This window comes from Prionailurus bengalensis, chromosome D1, assembly GCF_016509475.1.
Source record: "Prionailurus bengalensis isolate Pbe53 chromosome D1, Fcat_Pben_1.1_paternal_pri, whole genome shotgun sequence".
Lineage (NCBI taxonomy): Eukaryota > Metazoa > Chordata > Mammalia > Carnivora > Felidae > Prionailurus > Prionailurus bengalensis.
Window position 1 is genome coordinate 115,778,318 of NC_057346.1, and position 24,981 is coordinate 115,803,298.

Genomic DNA, 24,981 nt, shown 5'->3' on the forward strand with positions numbered 1-24,981 from the left:
CGTGGGTTTACACATACAGGTGTCAGTACTCAGAACCATACACCGCGCTAAGAGTGAATCTCACCACGTGGCGACAAACCACGAGAGACAGAACTGACGGGAGCTGTGAGCTTGTGAATAAGAAAGTACTTTGTAAACTGAAGGTCACCGTCTAGGTGCACGTGGGGTTGAGCAGAAGGAAAAGCTTCAGTAAAGAGACACCAGTGCCAGCAAGAGGGGAGCCACGGTTTACTACGGAGAACGTTCCGGCCTCCCTCCGGACCATCCTGCTGCACAAGGTGCGCTCGGAGGGAGAAGCCCCGAGGACTAAACCCCAGGACCAGCGAGTGGGGGTGCCGCCCTCCCCAGGGGTGGGACCCTGCTGCTCGGGGGACAGGCAGGCGTCCCACCCGAGCAGACCGTCCCACTGGGCCCCGTCCCCGCTCGCCAGCGGGGACCGTCTGGGCAGGGCCCACACGCGGCTCAGGGCAGAGACCCTGCTGAGACGCGGTGCCCGCAGCCTTCCCAAAGCGGACCCTTCTGGAGGGCCCCCCTCACAGCCTCGCTTCCTGCCAAAGCTCCCGAGGGGCTGGTGGGCAAAGCCTTCTCGGACACCTTTCGCTTACCGGGGCCGCGGCACCGCCCCCACTCCCAGATTATCCAAGAAAACCCGCTCACCTGGAAGAGTATGAAGATGAGGAACAGCTCATAGACCACGCTGACGCAGAGCCAGAACCTCCAGTAAGCTAAGAGACACAGAACACAAGCGTCAGGGGCGCCAGCCCCGCCACTGGCCGGCAGCACGCCTGCGCGAGGCCTCACTCAGAAGCGAGCCTGGGCTGTGCCCATGCCTCCGGCCAGTGCTCCCAGCTTCCCCGCTCCCCCCTCCTCGGGGGCCAGAAGCGGGGGCCGCCAGCGCCCTTGCGCGTGTGTACCGGTGAGACCTCTGACCTTTACCGCTGAGGAAACCTGCAGTAGGTTTCTGCCGGACGCCTTTTGGCAAGTTAAGAAAACCTACGAATCCCAGCATGCTAAGTTTTCACCATGAATGCGTAGGAGACTTCGTTCTCCTTCAGCGCTAACGCGGTGAGTTGCACTGACAACGGTCTCCGATGCCAAGCCGGAGGCTAGACCGACCCTGCTTCTGTCGAACTTTCAGGAGACTCCCATCTCCACCCGCACCGCGGGTCCCCGGAACACACACTTCCCAGCTGCTGAGGGAGATCTTCAGTGTTCTCACCACAAAAAAGAAACTAATTCTGCGGGGGTGACGGGGGGCTGTCAATCATCTGGTCTACCTTAAACCCACACGTCGTTCTGGGCCAGTGAAATCTCAATAAAGCAGAGAAAAAAGCCACTTGTCCCCCAAATTCCTTTTATCGGCCACCTGGTTTTCATCCCTCGAAAGGGGAGGCTCAGATTTTTACCAGGGGAGGAAAGAGCAGCAGAGGAAGCATCTAAAACCATCGTCTGAGACAAATGACGGGGGAGCACGTGGCTCTTGGCTTCGGCTCAGGTCGTGACCTCAGGGTTCATGAGACCAAGCCCCACAGGGGGCTCTGCGCCGGCAGCCTGGAGTCGGCTTGGGATTCTCTCTCCCTCTGCCCCGCCCCCCACTCACGTGCGCACCCCCTCAAAATAAATTAAAAAAACCACAAATGGGGCGCCTGGGTGGCTCGGTCGGTTCAGCGTCTGACTTCGGCTCAGGTCATATCTCACCGTCCGTGAGTTTGAGCCCTGCGTCGGGCTCTGTGCTGACAGCTCAGAGCCTGGAGCCTGTTTCAGATTCTGTGTCTCCCTCTCTCTCTGCCCCTCCCCTGTTCATGTTCTGTCTCTGTCTCAAGAATAAATAAACGTTAAAAAAAAATTTTTTTTTAAAAACCACAAATGACAACTCTCACCTTCCAACAATCCTGACAATCCTGTTTAATACCGGCCTAAACTATCCACTTTCCCGTTGCTTGTGTCTGCTTAAAGAAACACCACCAGCTTAGTTTTAAAAACGATTTTCCCTGAATAAAAACGGTGGTGCTTACAAATGTGGAAGAGACCCTGGCCCCGCCGGCCTTGGGGATCCCAGCCGCCGGCAGGGGGAGGGAGGGGAGCTGGTAAGGAGGCGCTTGTGTGGGGCTCCGGGGCCCAGCCAGCACCCTCGGGCTTGTGAAACCTCCGCTCGCAGCTCACGCAGGCAGGAAGCACAAAGCACGAAGGACGCTTTGCTCAAGTGCCTCTGGGCGCGGGGTGAACAGTGGACGTGACAAACTAGCCTTGCTGCTGTGGAGTCTGGGAAAAGCCTGGAAAGTTCTCTGGTCAAGGCTGCAGCAGGATCTAAAAGGGCCTGCGGTAAAGCGACTCAGGGTGCTTCCCTGGAGCGCTCGCCCCACAGCCACGCGAGGGCACCTTCCTCACGGACCCTGTGACACTGAGCTCGTCTGCTCCCCTCCCCGACCGCTGCCCCCCTCCCCCATCAGAGGGCCTCCAGCTGGCCATACCCCACTGCCCATCCCCCTCCACCTGTAGAACCCCCAGGGCCCGCCCCGCCCCCAAACACACCACGGGTGCACCCCTGGTTTCCCCGAGCACCCGCCCCACCTGCACACCCACTTTCTTCCTGCGCATCAAATCCAGCGGCCCCCGCAGCCCTCACAATATTCTGTTTACTCCAGCTTCCAGAGGGAGGCACGCACGAAAACAGAAATCGTGAAGAGAAGGGTGCCTTTTTCACGGGCCAGCTTCAACTGGAACTGTAGCCAATTCAAGTTTCCCAACAAAGCACCTTGTTTCTGGGCCAGAAAACCCTCCCCACCGTCCCCATGGCGTGCTGCCCAGGGCTGAGGGGACCACTTCCCATGTGCTCTGACTTGACAAGTTTGAGGCGTCCTGCCCGCCACCAGGGAGCAGGTGCCCCAGAGCGGGCCCCCGCATTCGGTAAATCACAGACCGGCAGGGAAGCCGCTCACACCAAGCGACCAAAGCGAAAGGCAGGCGCAGCAGAGCCCAGCACGCAAGATGGGAGCGGGTGACCGGCACCCCAGATTGAACGGGATGCAGGGCCTCCCAGGAGCCCAGAGGCCAAGCAGCTGCCCACCGCTGTCCGATCCCAGGCTGGGCCCAGTGCCCACAAGCGACCTGCTCCGCCCCCCCTCCGTCTGCTGACTCTCCAGAACTCTTCCCGGCCGATCCAACAGGCACCCGGACTTTTGTCGTGACTTTTGGTGGCTTTTAAAGTGTTCTCTCACTCTGGCTAGTTCAGACCCTTCTGAGGCCCAGAAGACTGAGCAGGTGGGGAGCCGCGGGGCCAGGCCGTGCAGCTGCGTGCACTCACCACTGCCCCTCCGGCAGGCACCAGGCGGTGTCACCCAGTGTCAGCGTCCCAACCAGGCATCGAGGGGGGCAGAGTGGCCGGTGAGACCAGCCAGCGCAGGTTCCCCAGCCAGGTGCCCCCGCACCGCTCGGAGCACCCGGGGACCTAGCTCACAGCCACGGCGCTCACCGACCCCTTCCCCAGGGCAGTCCAGTCACCTCCAGCACGGCCTAAAATAGTCCCGCCCTTTAAGCTGCTGCTTCTCCTCCCAGGACTTTGTGCTACACGAATGATCGGACACAGGTGATGGTACGACTGGGAAACAAACCGGAGTGCGTTCAGATGACCACCAAACGAGCAGCCATTAAATATCTAGTTGCCAAGTAAAAAATGAGTAAGGGGGTGTTTGTGTTTCCCTGAAGTGAGGAAGTCTGATATAGAACCACAGAGTGGGATCCCATGTTTAAATGCTACGTGTGTACATGCGTGTGCAGAGACACACTAAACCTTAACAGTGGCTTCTTCCTGTGAGTGGCTTTTGTTTCTATTTTAAAATACTTTTTGTACTTTCCAAGTATTCTACAATGAATACACACCCCTATTAAGACAGAAAAGAAACAAAGGTTCTAAGATTACAAAGGTTACTAAGTTGTAACATTTCAGGAAACCAACCATGCCTTGCCCTCAGAGGCGGCCCCTCAATGAGGCTGGAGCCCTAGACACACTGGGGCTGGGGCAGGGCAGGGGGCAGGACCAGAGGTGGGGGGCAGGGGCAGGACCAGCAGTGGGGGGGCAGGGGGCAGGACCAGGGGGCAGCGCGAGCATTGCTCTGCAGCTCCGAGGCCCAGAGGGTTGTTGAAACTCCCTCAACTTGGGGGTTGGGGGTTAGAGACAGGAGAACTCATTGCAGATGGCACCCAGTGAGCAGGTCAATGGCAGGGCCACCAGCTGAAGCCCATGCCGACCCCGCTGGCCAGTCCTGGGGCACCAAGGTCTGCAGAAGCAGCCCCCTGAGACACAGTGGGTGGAAGGCACATGGTGGGGGGGGGGGGGGGGGAAGGACAGCTGCGGGACAAGGTGAGGAGCAGAGACGGAAGAAGGGGCTGCAGGAAACCCAGCCCTCGCCCTCAGCTGTGACAGTGCGCCCTGGCTGGCGGGAGGGGCTGGGAAGAGGAGGACAGGACATTCACACCTGGCAGCACAGACACGGAGCGACTGCTCGGGACAGAACCGTCACATGGGCACACACAGAAAGAGAAAGGGCGAGTTACCTGGATGAGGTCTGGAAAATGGCCCGTCTTTAGCTTGTGTGACTCCAAAACATAAGAAAACCAAAATACTGGCCACAATACCTCTGCAAACAAAGAACAAACAGCCCCTCAGTGTGTGTCTCCCAGGCGGGAGGTTGGGGGTAGGAGGGACCCCAGGATGCCCTCTGCAGTGACAGCCCCTGTCCCCAGGGAGGGAGGAGGCCGGGCCTCACGGGGGCGGGGGGGGGGGCGCCCAGGCCAACTGCCAGAGGCAGACCCGCCCTCGGGACGAGACCCTTGGTGGAGGCTGTGCGTCGTTTAGGTTGCAAAGCGGTGCCCACTAGTGTGTGTGCTTCCCATTGAAAGAGCCCCTGAAATCCCACATGTGACCACCCAGGGCACCGAGGGCCCGCCGAAGACAGAAGGATGCTAGGGTTGAAAGGCTCTCTGCTCCCACAAGGCAAGGGCAGCACCCCCCACGCAATCCCCACAGGGCTAATTCACAACAGGACCAAGCAGACGTGCTGCAACCACAAGTGCACAGACACACAGAGATGTGCCTGCACGGGGGAGGGGACAGGAGCAAGGAGGACACGCAGACAGCAGTGCTCACGCTCCGTTCACACGGCCACCGCCCGCCCAGCGCAGGGTCTGAGGGGGGCAGTGCCGCCTGCCCTCCCCACTGCCGGCAGTCCCGTGGCAGGGACGCACATTGCTGTTTGCAGCTGGGCTGCTGCCCTCCAACACGCACGATGCGACACCACACGGGAGGCCGGAGGCGTCGGCCTGGAAGCACCTGCCCCCCCCCCCCCCCCCCACACCTGCTAAGAGCGCCCAGGGTCCAGGGCAGGTACCGGTGAGGCCGGGCCCCACAGGACACCGCCTGCCAGCCCCTCCGCTCCTGCCTGCCCCTCTGTGGCCAGGGTGTGTTCCGATCACACCGGGCAACATGCTGCTGTGGGTGTGCAGAGCGGTCCTGTCCCGAGTAGGACAGGCTCCCTGCTCCTGCCGGCCTCCGGACCACAGTAAGTGTGGAGGGACCGATGGACACTGGCCACTGCGCTCAGCAGGGCGGGACCCACATCCCCATCACAGGGGCTGACACAGAGGGCCCGTGAGGTGCCCACTGCTCAGGGCAGGGTGTGGGGAGGCGGGAAGTCTGCAAGGGGCTGCCTGGAGGGGCACACAGACCCCCACTAGGCAGCGCTCCCAGTGTGACACCCTCCACCCCCAGGAGAGGCCCCTCCTGGCACGACCGAGAGATAGCTTTGGAGCCACGGGTGACCCCCAGAGAAGTCACCACCAGAACAGAACGAGGGAGGTGAAGTCTCAGGGCGCCTGTGCCCCACCTGCCCTCACCAGGTCAGAGTCTCGATTCCAACCTCGGTTGTACATCTTGAGGCAGTGTTTAGGGTCACTTGGCAAGATCTGTGAGTCGGGCGAAGGATGTACAGTATCCCCCCCACTCCCTGCACCCAGGTCTGCGTTAACACCCGACGTGGGGATGGGGCGTCTGTCACAATTTACGAATCCACACCGGTACATTAACCACAGTCCACTGTTTTCAGACTTTCTCACTTTTCATCCAAAGTCCCTTTCCTGGCCCAGGACCCCACCAGGACCCCCATGACATTCGGGGTCAAAACCCCCCTGGGCTGTGACAGTGCCTCAGGCGTTGTTTTGGATGGCCTGCAGTTTGAAGACCGGTCAGGTGCTCTGGAGGACGACCCTTAGCGAATGCCATCTGCCGCTTTCTGTGATTTCGATCTTGTTTTTGGGAGTAAGATCACATCACACCGACATGATCTCTGACGTCCCCTGGCTGGGACACACCTGTCAGGTGCCCTCCCTGCTCTGCTCTTGGCGGGGGAGGGGTCCCTCTACACAGCCTGCACGCAAGGGCTGGGAGCACCTATGTTTATCTGGAATTTATCTACACGGGCTACTTGTCTCCTCCCTCACTTACTTTATCATTTATATTGGCACGGACTCACGGATATGCATTTTATACTTCGGATTATGATGTGGTAATAATTTATAGATTTTTTTTTTTTTTTTTTTGCTCAAATTGTATCCATTTACCTACTTTGACCATTGGGAGCCCTTTCGATGGTCTCCTGTATCAGAGCTTTAACATAACCCCATCTGTGGGGTGTTGTGCTTTTTTCTGAGCACTTCCTTTCCGGCGCTAGACGACCCTCCCAGACCTTCCTGGCATCTCCTGCCGCAGGCCTGGGTTCAGCCATTTCTCTGGGAGCCCCGGCTCCTTCCCTGGAGGATGGTCTTGGGAGCCACGTTCTGGGGGGTGACGTGCTCCTTGCCACTGGGGCATTATAGCTTCTGGGCCTCTCGGCCGATAGAGCTGTGTGTACAAACCGTGCAAACACACAAATGAGAAATGTTTCTCTGGGCAACCAGCTGTACCTACGTTAAGCTAAACACGAGTTCTTACTACGTCTCCGACCACCACCCGTTACCCCAGGGCCCATCCTCCCCTCGATCCCCTGTAACCTCCCACTCAGCGGTGAGACCGCACGGGGCTCCCACCGGCCGCCGACCTCGTACTCAGCTGCTCACTCCAGGACGCGGGCCGCAGGATCAGAACTGGTCACCTGACCCCGCCGGGAACAACTTCGTCAACTAGAGCCCGGCGCTCGCGGGCGGGTGCCCTGCCTTGAGTCTTACGGACTCCTGCTGCTTCAGTGAGGGGGTTTCACGCGTTTGTGACACCCCGAGAGTCTGGCCACCGTCTGCATCCCTTCCTGGGTCCCCGACGTCCGAAATTATCTTTCCTTCACTTGTGAACATTAGGTTTACTCTGTGTTGTTGAGTCCTGTGCACACTGACCAACGCACAGCCACAGGTCCACCATCATAGTTATCGTACAGAACACTCAAAACACTCTCCACACACCCCAGCGCTCTACCACTGGCTCCCCCACCGCCCTAGAAACCAGTGACCCTACCACCACTGCACCTTTACCAGAGTCACACGGTTGCAGCGTGCGTGGCCTTTCCACATAGCTTCTTTCACTTAGTAAGACGCGTCTGAGTTTCACCTACGTCTTTGCAGTGTTAAAAAGGAGACAGCAGGGCCAAAACAAAGTCACTTGGGCCGAGCCCCATGTCAGCAACCAGGAGCCAGGGACACGGCGCAGGGACAGGGCGCAGGGGCAGAGCCCCCACCCTCTGGCTGTGGCCTGGGAGACAAACTGGGGGCTCCGAAGCGCGTGCACTCGTGGGCGGCCAGACACACCGCTGAGAGAGCACCCGGCGTCCTCACGGGCTACTGATGCCTGAGAGCAAAGAACGGTGCTCAGGACGCACTTCTGGGCCGGCGCTAACACCCCTACTTTACAAGCCTGGCCCCGCCAACCAAATCTGACCTCCGGTCCTCCGGCGCTGCCCTCTGCCTCTGTCCCTGTCCCGGTGCCCGTCGCACCAGGGCAAGTGGGTCAGAGTTGCAACAGGGGCTTCCTGAGCCTGGGGGAGTCCATCCAGTGCAGAAACCTCACGGGAATCTGCTCTAAAACCAGCCAATCTTCCTCACACACTTCTGAGAGCGGCCTCAGAATCCGTGGGGTTCCAGCAAGGGACACAACCGGCCAGCGGGTCTGGAAATAATACCACAAAGGCAGTCTACCCGCTTCCCAACCCGCACGACGGCATCACGCCCGAGAAGCCCACTCAAAATTTTCCAAAAGCAGCAGTATCAGAGCTCAGCACGGCTCTGCACACACAAACCTGTACACTCTCAGATGCCCAAACTCACGGGCTCTGTGGTCCCGTGATTTATAATAAGAAACACTTGGCCTCCACCCCGCCCCGCCCCGCCCCTGGCACGGAGCCCCTAAACTGCAGGGATTTCTGAAGGGCTAAAGGTTTCTTGTGTTATGTCACTGAGGCAAGTCTCGGACCCTCACCTGAGGTTGAGGACTGGCCGCCAGGAGAACCAGCCGCGGGACTGGAGGGCTGGAACTCTCTGTCCCACCCCCTGACCTCCGGGGATGGGAGAGGCGCTGAAGGCTGAGTCAAATCACGAAAGGCGATGGGACAGTCACTCATCCCCCACAAGACCCAGGGCACCAAGTTTTGAGAACTTCTGGGTTGGTGAACAGGTGGAGGTCGGGGGAGAGTGGCGTGCCTGGAGGGGACACGGATGCCCCAAGCCCTCAGACCTCGCCCCGGGCACCTCTCACCCCTGGCTGTCCCTCACTTACTTCCTTTTTAATCAACCGGTGATCTAGCAACACGCTTCCCCGAGTTCTGTGAGCCGCTCTAGCAAATTAAGAGTACCAAGAAGGGGGTCACAGAAACCTCTGATTTGCAGCCATTTGGTCAGAAGCACCGGTGACAACTGGGGCATGTGGCTGGCACCTGCAGGGGTGATGGGGGGTGATCTTGCAGGACCGAGCTGAACCGTAGGACACTCAGGCAGGGTCCAGGGCACTGCTAGTGGGATGTGTAGGGAGACCATCCCTCCCGCCAGAACTAGTGACCAGGACCCCTCTTGGGCTCCACCCCTGGAGGCGCTGAGGCACATTCTGGTCTGTTACTCGTGCGAATCCCTCACTGGCTGCAGGTCCACGAGGGGCAGCACCCTCAGGAGTCCTGAGACAGGTGGAGGAGGGGTAAACACAGCACAGAGCTCCAGGAGGCAGCCTGGGAGGGACGCTTCGGGCACACGCAGCGGGGACACCGGGAGCCCGGCCAGCCCGCGAGTGGATACTGGCCCCGCGAGCCACAGGCCGGCCCGCGGAGAGCAGGGTCCCCCCGCCCCCCCCCAAGCACGCCAGGTGCCTGCACCCGCCAGGCCGGGGGCCGTGTTACCTCTTGGTGTTATAGGCCGTGTCCCGAGGCGTCTCCTCCAGCAGAGTCACGTAGCCGAGCACACAGGTGAGGATGAAGAGCACCGTCAGGGTGTGGGCGCGCCTGAAACCCAAACACACGGCTGGCGTCAGAGCCGGGAGCGCTACCGCACCTGGGACGCGCGGGCACGGCCGCAGCTCGGAAACCCCGGCTGGGAGCCGGCGGCCGGGCGGGAAGAGCGGTGGCGCGGTGGGCGCCACGGGCTGTGGCTCAGAGGAGGTGGCGGCCCTGCTGGGTCCGGGGTGGAGGCAGCGGGCAGCAGGTAAACGCGGCGGTTTCCACTGAGCACGATACGACCAGCCTCACAATTCGTGAAGCGACCACATCCGAGAGCTCCGAAAGGACAGCCCAGGAACACGGAGAAAGGGACCCCCGGACCCAAAGCGAGACGGTGCGTGTCCGCCGCGGAGAGACACGGGCTCCGGCCCCGTCCGTGAGCCAGCGGACGGCCTCCCCGGGAAAAGGGCCCGCACCGGGCAGGCACCCGGACTGCGGGGCGAGCGGCCGATGCCGAGACTCCAGGCACTACCCTGGCTCTCCGCATCTAACACCTGCGAGTGCTTGGAGAGGACGCGACCCCTCCACGCCTCGTGTCCTGATCTCGGAGTGAGGATGCTTCCACATCCAGCACAAACGTCTTTCAGGAACGAACTGAACACTCTCTGGGCAGGAAAGAGGAGACAGTAAGGAGAGAAGCAGGGCTGCTCCAAGAGCGCTGCCGGAGGAAGAGAGAAACCAGGCTGCCGCGAACGGAAAAAGGGCAAGAGAAACGACGAAACAGACTGTTCTCCGCCCCGGCTCTTCGAAACGTGTCCGCCCACGGCAAGCGGCCACTGTACCGCCGTGACGGGGCCGCCGTGGCCGAAGGAGACGCTGCACGGATCAACATGGACTCCATGTGGCAGATGTGGTCTCCCAGACGCGGAGACCGGGAAGCGGAGAAGGCTCACTGCATCCCTGCGGCAACAGCGGAGACGTAACCCAAACCCAAACCGACACGTCGGCGGGGGGGGGGGGGGGGGGGGGGCGCACATAACCCACCCGAGGCGCGGAGGGGACGGGGACGGAAGCAGAGACCGGAAACCGGCAGACCCCACTGCAGACTCATCACTAACTGACCGGACATCCCTAAAACACCTGGATGATGGAGACTGTGCCACACACAATACCGCTCGGCCGTGGGGGCCTCAGGCACGCCGAGAGGCCCGTCTCCGGGACGCACGCACCACACGACCCCACTTACGTGGCCTTCTCCAAGGCCAAGCTACGATGACAGAGACCGGGCCAGAGGCCGGAGTGAGGTCCTGTTCTGTGCCTGGCCCGTGATGGCGGTCCCAGGAAGCTACGCGCACCAAAGCTACAAACAGACTCACTGTACAGCAACTTACAACAAAACGTTACGAATCGACCATTGTTGGTGCAAGGTCAGGATCCAGGGAAGCATGCCAGGAGAGCCGGAGTGGTCTACAGGGCACGGGGCAGAACGCCCGTCCCGTGTACCTTCGAGAAGACACCACCCAGAGACCAGCACAGGTAAGGAGCACAGAGCAAGAACCCGCTAGGCCCAATTCCTGTCCCAGGAGTTCTCAACGGGTTTCTCCAAAGGGTGCATGTTTCCGAAGTGGCAAGTTGTTTCCCCACCAGTGACAGGTCGGTCCAAGGGGGCTCCAGGCCTCCAGAACTGGGAGAAGTGCCCACAGCAGGCAGACCAACAGTGTGCGGGGTTCATGGGAGCACCTGCTGGGAGCCAGACCAACAGTGTGCGGGGTTCATGGGAGCACCTGCTGGGAGCCATCTGCCTAGGAAAGGGACGGGACTGTCCCAGGGGCCTGGCCATGGGCCTGCGCGGCCACCTGGCCCAGAGGGTTCCCAGCAAGGCAAGTGTCTATGAGAAAAGGGATGGGAAGGAGCCCCAGCCTCAGGGAGGAAGGAGAGTAAACTAGATTAACAGCCCACAAACTGGCATCAGACTTGCAGAAGGAAAAACAAGCTAGTCAGTTTGAGGAGAGACGACCACATGGTCTGGAAGAGACCCGAGGGGCAAAGGGAACACCTCGTTGATGCGCTGTGGCCCAGGACCCGTCCACGCGGCTTCAGGGACATCAGGACGCCAAGGTGCTGTGCAGGGGCCCGCCGGGCACCCCCCACCCCTCTACACACAGGCACCGGGTCCTGCCAGGATCTAAGAAACACACAGCACGAGAGGCACCCTGCAGGTGCCCCACCGAAACCGCATCTCTGGAGCACAGAAGCTTTTGTCCCAGGACTTAAAAAAATGACTTCAACCCTCTGGCTTCTTTCGTATTAATTTCCACAAACACGATAATCTTCCTATCGTTTCTCTGGGCTAAGACACATTCCCTGAGGAGCCCCAGACAGCTCCAGTCACAGATCTTTCCATCCTCCGAAAAAACACAAGGATTATCTGAAAATGAAAAACAACTTTTTGTCCTTTGAAATAAATGTTCCCACTGTCACTCGGTCAGTCACCCCCGGCCCTGTGGAAACAGGAATAAGGAATAAGTAGGCCTCCCTCTGTCCCATCCGAGGCAGGAAGGAGCACAAAGTCCAGGACCCAGAGGGAGAGCACAGGGCACCCAAGTCTCACAGAACAGCAGACTTCAGAACTGCTAAGGTCAAGTGCTACTAGGAAGTAACATTTTTATTACTCATTATGATGAAATGCATCTTTACGAAGGCTCCCTCCTTCTGTACAGCAAGGGGACCTGAGCAGATGCTTTTCCAAAGACACAACGGCCAACAGACACGTGGAAAGGTGCTCGGCGAAACTCGTTATCGGGGAAGTGCAAATCAAAACCAGTGAGCTGTCACCTGACACCTGTCAGAATGACTAGCGTCAAAAAGACAAGCCACCAGTGTCGGAGAGGAGGAGACCCCGTGCGCTGCCGGTGGTGCGAACTGGCGCAGCCTCTGCAAACAGTGTGGAGGTTCCTCGAGGAACGAGAATAAAGTTGCCGTAAGACTCAGTCATCCCACCTGCGGGGACTGGAGGGAACAAGACGCCAAGCTGGAAAGACACTCGCTCCCCTAGGGAACCGCTGCCTTACTCAAGCAGCCCAAGTGCCCACCGACTGGCCGGAAAGGAATGTGACCCAGCCACACCCAGGAATGGAATCTTGCCATCGGCAACACGGTGGCCCTCGAGGGCATCGTGCTGAGATCAGTCGAGAAAGACAAACACCACGTGATCTCTCCTATGTGTGGAATCCAGACACAAAACCCAAGCTCACAGATACATACAGAGGCACTCTGGATGAAGGCAGAAACGTGGGTGCAGACCACCTGCTGTCAGGAAGACGAAGTGGGGTCTGCATGGTCAGGACTCGATCCCTGACACGGCAGTCACTACAGGCAGCCGGCAGTGGTGAAGGGAAATGCCAGGTCGGCGCCCAGGAGACAGAATGCCGAGAATTCTTTCCGACCGCCGCTCAATCCACGGCCTGTGCTTTCCTCCCATTTTTCCCTGTGAAGTCCACGTTTCCCGCTCTGACAGTTTTCCCTGGAGAGGCAACGGGGCACAGTGGGAAAATACGGATTTTGGTCATCAGCTTTGCCACTCAGTAGACTTGCGGTCTTAAGCAGCTTTCTTCGTCTTTCAGAGCACCATTTCCACGTGCGGAACACTCGGGGAGACCTCCTGTCCCTCCCAGACGCCCCCTGTCCCACCTCCCTGGTGCTGGGAAGACCAGCACATCCTCTGGGTTAGTGGCTAATAGAGAACTCAGGGAGCTCTGAGCGGCCGTAAATCCCGTGACTCTCCAGTCACTCAGCAAGGGCGAGGGCGTGAGGACAGCTGGCTCCCTGCCACGATGAGTGGAAAATACCCAGCTGTCAGTCCCTCTCTCGAGATGACCACGCTCATTATGCCAAGTGGGCAGGAAGGCAGGCCCGCCAAACCAATTAGAGAAAACATGAAGGTGTGGCTGGCACACTGAGAGCACAAGGCAGCCTCGGCCAGGAAAGGCCAAGACCAGAGGGCCTGCCCCAGGTGTGCCAGAAGTGCCTGCGGCCGTGACACTGACCCTCCCCGGCTGCTGATCAACATGACCAAAGAGGAATCCGCTGCAGAGTCAAGCTTTCCAGATCCGGGCAGAGCTGGCAAAGCCCGACCCCACAATGACCGAGAAAGGCGTTTTCCAGAACCTGGGGCACCGAGATCACCCCTGCACACTCTTGCTGCTACTATCGGACGCTGTGGACAAGAGTCCTGGGGTCGCCGAGAGTGCTCACCCGAGGCCCAGTGTTACAACACACAAGCACACAGCAAGCACTCCCACAACGTCACAACCGTCCCTCCCCTCCCTGCTTTAGGAGCTGGTTAGGAAGTGTGCCAATCCGGTGTCAATTCACCCACCTTCCATCCACAGGTGGCAGCGTTCAGTAGCACCTCTCCAGGACATCAAGTCTCCGAGTGGCTCCCAGATAATCTTTAGGAAACGAGGGCTAACACATCTTTGTGCCGTCCCTCCGAGTCTGCGGTCCTGCTTCCCCCTGGATGTTCTGCACCAGAGGACCACCCCAACCAGTAGAAGACTTGGTGTCCTTGCCACCACAGACCCAGGCAGTCCTCACGCCCGCCCCCTTGGGCCTTGTTTCCGGGAGGCCAGCCTCAAGCTCCAAGGCACAGGCAAACCCTGAACCGAATTACACAGCCCCTGGCTGACAGGGGATAACAAAGACACTCCAGAGTCCTCCTACGTGGCCGTGCACAGCACCGTCACTGGGCATCTTTGGGGAAAACCCTAAAAGTAAGGTTTCGAATCCTGCAAAAGTTCCTTTGAGTAATTCTGGAACAAAAAAATCATTTCCACAAATACTAACTTTTAATCTTTACAGGAGGTTTTGTACCATTCGTTACTAAAACTCTCTCAAACACAAAATAAAAGTTTTCAAAACCGTAACACATCAAGTCAGCGAGGAGAGACTAAAAAGGTGGCAAGTGGCTAAGCTCTACAGGTAAGAATGAGTAATTCTCACCAAGCAGGCATCTGGTTACCTGCCAGGAGAAATGAGAAGTTCCTTCCCCTATACAGGTGAGGGGGGGCCTGGGACGCAGCAAGGGCCTGCACGGACCACAGAGCACAGCACCCCTCACACCCGCGGTGGGGAGGCAGGAGCCATCCACCCAGGAGATCCACGAGGCAGGCCCCTGAAGCTAGCCAGCCCTGTCACACCTCCTCCTGGAAAGCCTTCCAGGCCCCCAGCAGCCCTCCTCATAGGTAAACTCGGCTATAGCAGGCACCTGTGTGTCCAGTACCCGACTGACCAAGCACCTTTGTGCACAGGACCCGAGGGCTGTCGTCGGCGTCTGCCTTTCACTGCACGAGGTGAGGCGTGTGCTCCCCGGTTCCTGCTGGGAGTATATCCCCTTCAGCCAGTATATCTCGTGATTCTGAGGCCCCAGGCTTACGCCAAAGTCTAAGCTTCCTGTTTGGTACCTGCTGCAGTCCCTAGAACAGCAACGGGCACCCAGCTGGGGCCCCCAAATATGTGCACGAGCAGGAAACAAGGACAGCCGCCGTGTCCTAGGATGAAGCCCTCCCTCCTGCAGCCCGAAGGGGCGTGCTCACAGACACAGCTGGTGGAGAGGCCTGGCCTGCATGCCGCAGGCCCAGCAGGTCCAAGAGTGCTCCGGTCTCTAGCTCAGGGGCCACAACGCCCTGGATGAGGCGTGCCATCCCTGTCTCGCTCCCACGGGCTCCGAGGCCACCTGAATGCACCGTGTCCCCAAAGCAAGGCTGAAAGCCAACCCTGCACGGCAGCTGCCAGCACCCACAGGGAAGACACCAACTTCGTCCAGATGCAGGGCTGCAGCCCTATCAACACCCACCACCACCCTGTACCTCTCCTGAATCCGATAAAAACCACGACACCCATTCGGCCCCACGCGCGCCTCCTCTTCGGTTTCTGCCCCTGCGGCGGCACCCTCCCCTGAAACGTCCAATTACTCCCGTCAGGCTCTCCGCATTCCCCGACCAGACCTTCCGTGACAATCCCACGGTTCGGTTCTCTGAAAAGCTGCCTCCACGTGGCATTCCCTTTGCAGCTGGAGGCCACATCTACCTCCCTCTGTCCCCCAGGGCCTACCGCAGGCCTCAAATGCAGGCACTGTCTTCTTGACAGGAACTCAGCATCCAGCAAAGAAAACCAAACCCCAGCCCTCAAGAAGCATGCTGTCTAGTACACGGGGTTTCTCTCTCTTACAGAGCAGCAAGGAGGCTGGGGAAGGTGAAGGGCTAGTCCAAGGTCACAGAGCCATGTGGCGTAGGAGCCACGCCTGGGACCTCACATACAGAAGTGCCCAATTCAGCATAAAGCAAGAGCGTGAACTCTTCCAACACAGGCTCGGGGCGGGGGGAGCGGTCAGGAATGCTCCCGGAGGCCTCTCCCTCCCCAACACCCGTTGAGGCAGACTGCGGGCAGCCTGACGCCGGGGCCTGGCTTGCAGACAGCGGTACGGGGGTCGAAGAGCAGGCTCCGCGAGAAGCCCCTGAAAGAGACAGAACCCTCATTTGACAAACAGCCGCTCAACTCCTGGCACGTGGGAAGGTGCTCGCGCTAACGTTACTGCTACGCGCTGGGGGGAGAAGCCGATTCCGCACGACGCAGGCGCTGCGAAGAAACAAGATGACAGAGGGCACAGGTGAATTTGGGACAGGAAAAGCCTCTCCGACATGACTCTGGAGCCTCCTCCTCCCGGCATATGGGGCAGGGGTCACAGGTGCCGGGCGGGACCGCCGCGAGGGACCAGCCGCGGCCGGGCGGGTCTCGCAGGCGCCCCTCCACCCCGGCACGACGTGCCCATCACCCTCGCGCCCCCCGGGCCCCCCCCCCCCCCGCCGACCGCCGCCCCTCACCAGAAAAAGGTGTTGGTGCCGTCGTCGTAGACCTCGGACTCCGTGCTGCGGCGGCCCGCGCCCGGCCCGCTCGCTCGGCCTGCGGTCGCGCCGTCGGGCGGCTCCTCCAGCGAGGCCTTGCCCGCCGGCACAGGGGACCCCTGCCGCGGTCCCCCCGCGCCTCTGCGCTCACCCCTCCGCATGGCGCCAGCCCAGCCGCTCCGCCCCGCGCCTTGACCCCACGCACAGCGGGTCACCGCGAGGGCGCGCTGCGCACGGCGCGAGGAGCGCCGGGAAGGGGTCGCGGCGCTCCCACGGCGGGGGCTTGGGAGAGCAGGGGTTGGGGGCGGCTAGGAAAGGGTGGGCGGTGCCTTGTGGGACTTGTAGTCCCTGCGGCCGGGCCGCGGGGCACGCTGGGTCTCGTAGTCTCCGACGCCGCGGGTCCGAAGCAGTGCTTGCTGGGAAGGATGCCGCCTCGTTGCTAGGAAACCGGAGCCCGCGGGCCGGGTGAGCTGGCGTCTCCCCGCGTCCTGGCGCGTAGGGGCAAGGCCAGACCCTCCTGCCCCGGCGGCGGGCCCCGAGCCTCTCGACCCCTTCGCCCTTCCGAGCGCCGGCCCTGGCCCCGCCGCAGCCTCGCCCGCGCTGCCTTGGAGCGTCTTCCCGCCGCGTGGTCGCACCCGCGTCCCTTTGGGGCGCCTCTCCACCCTCTATTCGACGTGCGAGGGGCCAGGTGCCGCCAGCCGCTCGGGGCTCTAGTCCGCAGGGTCCGCGGGCAGGCGGGTGGTTCTTTCACGGGGTCTCCGCGGTCGCAATGCCGTGGATTTGCTGGTTTGGGTTGGCTCAAATTGTTAATACGATGAGGGCCCCCGCAGAAAAACAAAGGGGAAAAAAAAAAAAGGCCCCTAAGCTCTTTGCTTTGAAGAACAGTGGCAGCTCCTTTGAAGCTTCCCGGGCAGTTACATGTGACACTAGGTGTGTGCCCAAGGGAGGATACAGAACAGGACACAGATGTCCTTGGCAACATGATTCGCAGTAGCCAGAGGGGCAAGCAAGCTGAGGTCCCAGAACTGGTGGATGGCTACCCAAAGTGTGGTCTGTCCGTACAACCATGGGAAATCACTCGGCCCTAAACGAGGAACAAAGTGAACCTGGAAAGCATTATGCTCAGTGAAAGAAGCCAGTCCCAGAAGATTACATATTATATGATCCATTTACACGAAATGTCCAGAATAGGCAAATTCATGGAGACATTAAGATTAATAGTTACCACGGGCTGGGAAAGGGAAGGGGGCTGGGGGAGGTGATTGCTAAAGGGTACTGGGTTTCTTTAAAGGGCCATGGAAATACTCTAAAATTGCGGTGATGGTTGCACACATCTGTGAATTCACTAAAATCTACTGAACTGCACACTCCAAATGGCTGAATTGTGTGATATGTGAACTACACCTCAAAACTGTGTTTAATGTATATGTATGTGTTTACCTTGTGAACCCTAAAAATGAAACCGTCAGTTACTTTGCAAGCAAAATGGGTTTATTCTGGAATAACATTGCAACCTAGGACAAGCTAGCCACAAGAAAACCATAGGCACGTCTTGGGAACAGAAGGGAGGAGAGCTCTTTTACAGAGGGAGGGAAGAGTTGGGGGAGGGAGCTGTTATAAACTAAAAGTCCATTCGAGTAAACCGAGAGTTGGAAGTATAGTGGCTTCTTATTGGCTGAGCTGTTGCCCCAGGAAGAGAAAATCTTGCTTCCTCTTGCTGGGGTTCTGAAGTACTCTCCACCTGCAAGGTGTCTACCTTCCTGTTGGCTGTGTTGACAACTAGTGCTGTGCGTGAGCGCTCCCCCTGCTGGCCTCCTAACTCCATTATTTTAAAATATTAAAAAAAAATTTTTTAAATGTTTATTTATTTTTGACAGAGAGAGAGAGAGACAGAGCTTGAGTGGGGGAGGGGCAGAGAGAGAGGGAGACACAGAACTTGAAGCAGGCTCCAGGCTCTGAGCTGTCAGCACAGAGCCCGACATGGGACCCGAACCCACGAACTGTGAGATCATGACCTGAGCTGAAGTCCATCGCTCAACCGACTGAGCCACCCAGGCGCCCCCAAAAATATTTATTTATTTTAGCGTGTGCCAGTGGGGGAGAGGCAGAGACAGGGGACAGAGGATCGGAAGCAGGCTCTGTGCTGACACGCTGACGGCAGAGAGCCTAACGTGGGGCTCAAACTCACGAACCTCGAGATCATGACCTGAGCTGAAGTCAGACGCTCAGCTGACTGAGCCACCCAGGTGCCCACCCTCCTGACTCCATTCTAAACGCGATTTCCTTTTACTAATTTTCACATTTTCCCCTTTTGATCAAGATCGTTCTTTGAAAGCATCCTGATCAAGAGTCAGGTTTTCCATATTTAATGCATCTGTCTCTCAGTGCTAGGGAGGACCTTTTCTGGTTGTCATGTTCCATGATGGAGGGAAAGTGCACAGCAGTTGGAAACCACTTAAGGCCACGCTGAGTAACAAGGAAGGTCAGGAGGGAGGACTCCCAGGTGCTCTCCATCTCTTGTGCGTGTTTATCGAGATCATAAGCATTGGAGATCATGGCTTTGGTACACCATTTTTACAAAAGTTTGGCAGGTGACAAAATGCAAAACTTAGACAAAACAGAAGTAACACTACAATTCCAAATCGTGTGATGCTTCTAAACTAGGACCCTAGGTCTGAAAGTAGCCAACTGAAATATTTATTGGCACCTGTTCTGACTTAGGGGAGAAGAGTTCTCCTCACAAAGGCAAACCTGGAGTCACGTATGCCTCCTGGAGGTCCCCACTTGAAGCAGCCACAAAAGCAGAATAGTGAACGCCATGAGAGCACACAGGATCAGGTGCGTTTGGGAGATTACAGTGCAGGTATAAACATGATGCAATGACTGATGAACTCTTTGCAATAGCAAAACCTCAAGGATGTATTAAAACTATGTTGTTATCGGGGCGCCTGGGTGGCGCAGTCGGTTAAGCGTCCGACTTCAGCCAGGTCACGATCACGCGGTCCGTGAGTTCGAGCCCCGCATCAGGCTCTGGGCTGCTAGCTCAGAGCCTGGAGCCTGTTTCCGATTCTGTGTCTCCCTCTCTCTCTGCCCCTCCCCCGTTCATGCTCTGTCTCTCTCTGTCCCAAAAATAAATAAACGTTGAAAAAAAAACTATGTTGTTATCTTGGGGCGCCTGGGTGGCTCAGTCAGTTGAGCGTCCGACTTCGGCTCAGGTCATGATCTCACAGTCCGTGAGTTCCAGCCCCACGTCGGGCTCTGTGCTGACAGCTCAGGGCCTGGAGCCTGCATCAGATTCTGTGTCTCCCTCTCTCTCTCTCTCTCTCTGCCCCTCCCCCACTCTTGCTCTGTCTCAAAAATAAATAATAAAAACATTTTAAAAAATTAAAGAAAAAACTATGTTGTTATCTCAAAAGAACCGATTGGAAACAACTGTTACCCAATCAGACGGCCTGTGTGCTCGCTTCAGCAGCACATATACCAATCAGCCTGTAAGGTTGCAAATTCAGAAGCTAGGAATCTGGATAGGAATCTGGAGCCGGATACTCGTTCAGATGAAGGAAGGACTTGTGAATCCTGAGCCTTCGAACCATCCAGAAAAAACAGCTGAAAAGATGAATTTGTCCCAGGTTCGTGGTGAGGCTGTTTACAAAAGGCCATCATCAAAATAGATTTTGTCTTTCTCAAGGTTTTGGGAAATGCGGACAAGGGCATTGTCTTTCTGTGAAAGAGAGAAGCGGCAGCAGTGAGAAAAGGTACAGGGGCCTGTCTGGACGTCTCGGGACAGTGTCTCGTCAGGTGTCCTGTGCTTCAATTCTGGGAAGTCCACTCTCAGGACACCAGCTGGTGTGCAGGGCTAGTCGGGGTTTGGTGCTGTCTTCAGATGCGTCGTGTGAGTCCAAGAGTTTATTCCCTGGAGTTTGGCAGCACGAGGGTTGGTTCAAAGTTCCTGATAAGGGCCTTCCCAGTGAGGTTGAAGAGAGCCTTTCTGGATGTGTCATTTTCCCACAAATGAAGTCTCCAGATTGCAAGCTATGATGCTTCAGGTCGTTGTCTCCAGGAGCCCACTGTGAAAAAGATTGCTCTACCAAAGCATGGTTACTTGCTTTTTAATGTTTGTTTATTTTTGAGAGAGAGAGAGAGAGAGAGAGAGAGAGAGCGCGCTAGTGGGGGAGGGGCACAGAGGGAGACAGAGAATCTGAAGCAGGCTCCCCGCCATCAGCACAAAGCCTGGTGTGGGGCTGGAACCCACAAACCATGAGATCATGACCTGAGCTGAAGTTGGATGGATGCTCAATGGACTGAGCCACCCAGGCGCCCCAAATCACGGTTACTCTTAATGGAAGCAATTAGACCTTTACGGTACTGACGTGTATCTCCTTTTAGCAACTGTGGGTCAGGGAGGCAGGGCCAAGTGCACTGGGCATCTTGTGACTGCCTCAAAGGGTGAGAGTCTATGAGTTTCCAAGGGAGTGGATCTGAGGTTTAGACGGACCAACGGCAGTTCTTCTGACCAAGGTATTTGGACGGTCTCGACAAACTGTCCAATTAAGTCTTAAAAGTGTTATTTGTGCATCTGACAAACTCTGAGGATTGGGGATGAAATGCATGGTGACAGTGCTATAAACCCGGCTGAACAGCACAGACTTGCCAAAGCCACCGGCCAGTAAAATGGATTGCCTGGTCCTATGCAGTTCAAGAGGGGTTCCCAGGTAGGGATAATCTTTTCTAACAGAATTTTAGCCACAGAAGAAGCAGTGGCCTGTCTAAGAGAAAACTTTGGCCCAGCGAGAAAACATACAAACCGTGACAAAAACATATTTATGTCCACGAGATGGGCCAGCTGTGTGAAATCCATTTGTGTGAATGGGATTCTGTGGATGGCACTTCGGACAGTTCGGACAGGAAGGTGGGCACTTCTCGTTGCCTCATTAATATTTCCCCACCCGTGTTGGGTCACGAGTGCTGTCACTTTGTCAGTAGGTTAAATGCTCGTCCAGGGGTAAGTAGTGGGAGTTTCAGACTTTCTGATGCGGCCAGATTATTATTTGGTCCAAACCAGAGCTCTCTTCCTTTCCAGCCAACGGTTCTTGGGTTTCCCCCTCTGGGACCAATTGCTGGGCATCCACATTATCATAGGAAAAAGCACCCTTCGGACCAGATTGGCCTTGGGAGCAGCGAGCTGTGGCAAATGGTGTCCGTAGGGTGTGAGGCTGCTGAGGAATAAGGATGCTGTTTATTGCTTGGAGGTCCCGGACAAAACTCCCACCTCAGTCACTGAGTTTTCTCAAAGTAGGTGTTCCGGGGACGAGTACGGGAGGCGGTGAAGCCCCAAGCCTGGTAGTCCTCTGTAACGGGCTTGATGCCTTGAAGGGCGTGCTTATTTATGGGGTGTTCATTCGTTCTTGTTGGGAGGTGCACCGATACTGCACTCTGCCTGTATCAGCTGAAGATTTTGCCCATAGAGAGGGTGGTAGATGACCCACTAGGGGCCAACAGCCAGTGTCCTCAGACTCAGCGATAGTGCCATCGAAGACACAGCATAAAAAAGATACTGAAGAATCATTTAATTTTCCCTGGTTGCCTATTTTGATTACTATTGTCAAATTCTAGAATTATCTCCTCCTTTTGGGAGAAGCAAATTCTGACATGATGCTTTTCTAAGAAATCTCAGCCCAATAAAGGAGGACTAGAGGCAGAGGAACTGAGGAGAAAAGGGCGCATACCCCTCAAAGGGCCAGACAGGAGGAGTAGGCTCAGAGACAGGAACCTGTTGGGGTTTATGAGAGAACCCCACCATTGGAACCGTGTTAATACATTGCAGCAGGGGCTGCATCATAGCTGGGGGCTGGGCACCAGGCGCACAGTTCCAGGGCCAATAAGGACACAGAGAGGTTCTCTCCCAATCTGGAGAGAAAGGACCAGAGCCCCATCAGTAGGAATTAGGAGGACACTGGGACAGCCTCACGGGAGCACTCCATCTTCCCCAGTGCCTTGGCTCTTTGTAGTAACAGCAGAAACAGGAGGCAGGGGTTGGGTTTGTTGAGGGGCCTTCATTTGCTGGAGCTGAAAATTGAGGATTGTAGTGGTCTTTCCTTTAGGTGACTCCTCGAGGATGCCAGCGAGCTGGTTTGCCAAATTAACTAAATCCGGAGTGGACATAGTTTCCCATTATATCTTGGTCCTTTTAACTAAAAGAGAACAACCCCAGTTCAGCCTGTCAATGGACATGGAGTTAAGAGCTACCAAGGTGGATTCAGCATCTACAGCAATCCAGAATGGCCTTCGAAGATAATTTGGAGTAGATGGTGATAGTCATGAACAGGTTCGTCAGGCTTTTGTGTGCAAGCCTGGATCTTGTTCTGATCGACAGGCTTAGGAAAAGCTGTAAGCATTCAGTGGAGATTTTCCAGTGAATGTTCTAGCATCTTGCCAAAATTTAGGCATCTGTTTCTTTAAATCCCTTCCAGGATGTTCCTATTAGGATGTTTTCATCCAGTGTTTGGCCCGACCCTCACCAACAAGCATGTGGACCCATTGATATAAATCTGAGCGCTCAGATTAGTAAATTTGAATAACTATGTTAAATTCTTCAGCAAATTTATGGGGTCTCAGTCATTTTAGGAAACTCTTTCACTATGGCTCAAAACTCAGCCTTAATCCAGGCAACGTAAGCAATGTGGCGTTCTTCGGGACCCCCAGCAGAGTTAACTGTAGAGGGGTAGGTATTAATAGGTTTGGGAGAGGAGGGGTGAGGAGAAGTTTGGAGGGAAAAGGAAGCTCATCAAAAGGGTTAGAATGAGAGATGGGTAGAGGGGGGTTGGGGACAGTGAGGAGAGAAGAGAGGGAAACGGTGCCAGAGGTGGGGCCTGAGCGCAAGGCCCCCCCACCTGTCAGGAGACAAAGAAGATGGGGAGGGGACAAGGCCTCAGAAGCCATGTGGACATCTTTCAATTGTTTGCCTGCCTCGGTTAGTTTACAAATAGTACTTTGCAAAAAGGCAGACTTTGAATCCAAAAACTGTTTGGAAGCCTCAAGGTATCAATGAAAATAAGCATCCAATTCAGTTTTGACAATTTTAGAGCCCATGGCTGTCCGATTGAGTTGTGAGGAAGGGAAATTTGGGGAGCTTGAAAGTTCCCGATAAAAGCCATTGAAGTTGTAAATTGTTTTTTGTTAAGTTAGTCCATATAAGAATGCACGTGAGGAGGGACCACAGTTTTTAATCATGGAACCGGCGGGGCTCCCAGAAGAGTGGGGGTAGGGGCATGCTGAAAGCATTTTGATCACTGGGATCCCATTTCCCAGAGGCTTTTCTCCAGAGTGAAGAGGAAAATTCCTGAACAGCACAGCCCCAGTAGGAATGGCTGGGCTCTAGAAAGGAGTCAGACAAAGGCCAAACGAGTGCTCTCTGAAAGGATAAAGCCTTAAAGCAGGTCCCGAATAAAGCCTGGAGAGCTCAAAACAGAGAGTGAAGCACAAATCCAGGCAAAAACTCACATTCAAACCCCAGGGTTGGCTAGGAAGCAGTGAGCCCAGCTGGCGCTGAGGGTGCTGGCACCTGTTTGCTCACCAGCCTCAGTCGCTGGGTGGGGTTGGGGGGGGGGGGCGGTGTGTGTGTGCATCCTGCCTGCATCCCACTTCTGACACCTAGTAATGTTTTCCTTAAAAATAGATCTGCCAGTTATTTTACCAGCGAAATGGGTTTGTTTATTCAGGAATAGTAGAAAATTGCTATTTGGGACAAGCAAGCTATGACCAAACCATAGAGAGTTCCCTAGAACAGAAGAGAGAAATGCTCTTTTATAGAGTAAGTGAGGGAGTTGGGAGGACCTCTTATAAACTAGAAGTCCATTGGACTAAGAGCTGGAAGTGTAGTGACTTCTCATTGGCTGGGCCATGATGGCCCCCCGTTGGCTGGGTTGTTGAGGGAGAGGGAGGGGAGAAAACCCTCCTTCCTTCCCTGGGGCTGTGAAGCCCATTGGGAATGCAAAGGGCTGCGGGAGTGAGGGATGCACATGAGAGCTCCTCCTGTTGGTCTTCACTGAGTGTGAGTCAGGTTTCCTTTATTCTGTTTCACTGTATAGATATCTATATAGAGATGTACTCTCACCTGGCGCCCTTTCCCAGGCCCACTCACCAAGCATGGGGCCTGATTGTGATGTGACTCCAAGTCGCAGTCCCTGACCACTATGCTGAGCCTCCCAATAGGCCAGGCACCAGTAGATGTGCAAAGAAATGCTGGCTCTCTGGAGGTGTGCTCTCTGGCTTGTGAAACCGAATAAAGGAACCCTTGTTTAGAATGGAGTTGGGAGACCAGCAGGAGGCGTGCTCACTAGTTGTCAACTGTAGAGCCAACAGGAAGAGACACACCTCACAGGTGGATGCCACTTTACAACCCCAGGAGGAGGAAGCAAGCTTTCCTCTTAGGCAATAGCCTAGCCAGCGAGAGGCCACTACACTCCCAGCTCCCAGTTTACTCCAGGGGACTTCTGGTTCACAACAGGCCCCTAACCACCCCCTTCCTCTGTTCTGGGAACTTGCCTGTGGTTTTGCTGTAACTTTCGTGTCCCAGATTTTAATTCTCTGCTATTCCCAGATAAACTCATTTTGCTGGTAATTCTGGTTGATGGTGTTATTTTTAAGGTTAACAGGCCTTCCAGGATGCCCTCTGTCCAGCC

At 56.5% G+C, this 24,981-nt stretch overlaps 1 protein-coding gene and 1 long non-coding RNA gene across 4 annotated transcripts in view; one reads left to right on the forward strand and one right to left on the reverse strand.

The window, feature by feature from the left end:
* Window positions 1-9,927, forward strand: part of LOC122484180 — a 12,119-nt gene extending 2,192 nt beyond the window's left edge. Inside the window, exons 2-3 of the long non-coding RNA XR_006297552.1 lie at window positions 7,575-7,584; window positions 9,917-9,927. This is a non-coding gene — a long non-coding RNA (uncharacterized LOC122484180). The remainder of the gene's footprint in view (window positions 1-7,574; window positions 7,585-9,916) is intronic.
* The window catches only part of PTDSS2 (phosphatidylserine synthase 2), a 21,223-nt gene extending 4,570 nt beyond the window's left edge, over window positions 1-16,653 (reverse strand). The window contains exons 1-4 of one of the 3 annotated variants that reach the window (XM_043582153.1): window positions 16,280-16,653; window positions 9,363-9,464; window positions 4,555-4,637; window positions 658-725 (exon numbers count right to left, since the gene is read on the reverse strand). In XM_043582153.1, the coding sequence (XP_043438088.1) occupies window positions 658-725; window positions 4,555-4,637; window positions 9,363-9,464; window positions 16,280-16,461 (435 nt within the window). In that variant the 5' untranslated portion in view covers window positions 16,462-16,653. The remainder of the gene's footprint in view (window positions 1-657; window positions 726-4,554; window positions 4,638-9,362; window positions 9,465-16,279) is intronic. The other 2 variants (XM_043582151.1, XM_043582152.1) reach the window with 2 other exon arrangements.
* Between the last annotated feature and the right edge of the window lie 8,328 nt (window positions 16,654-24,981).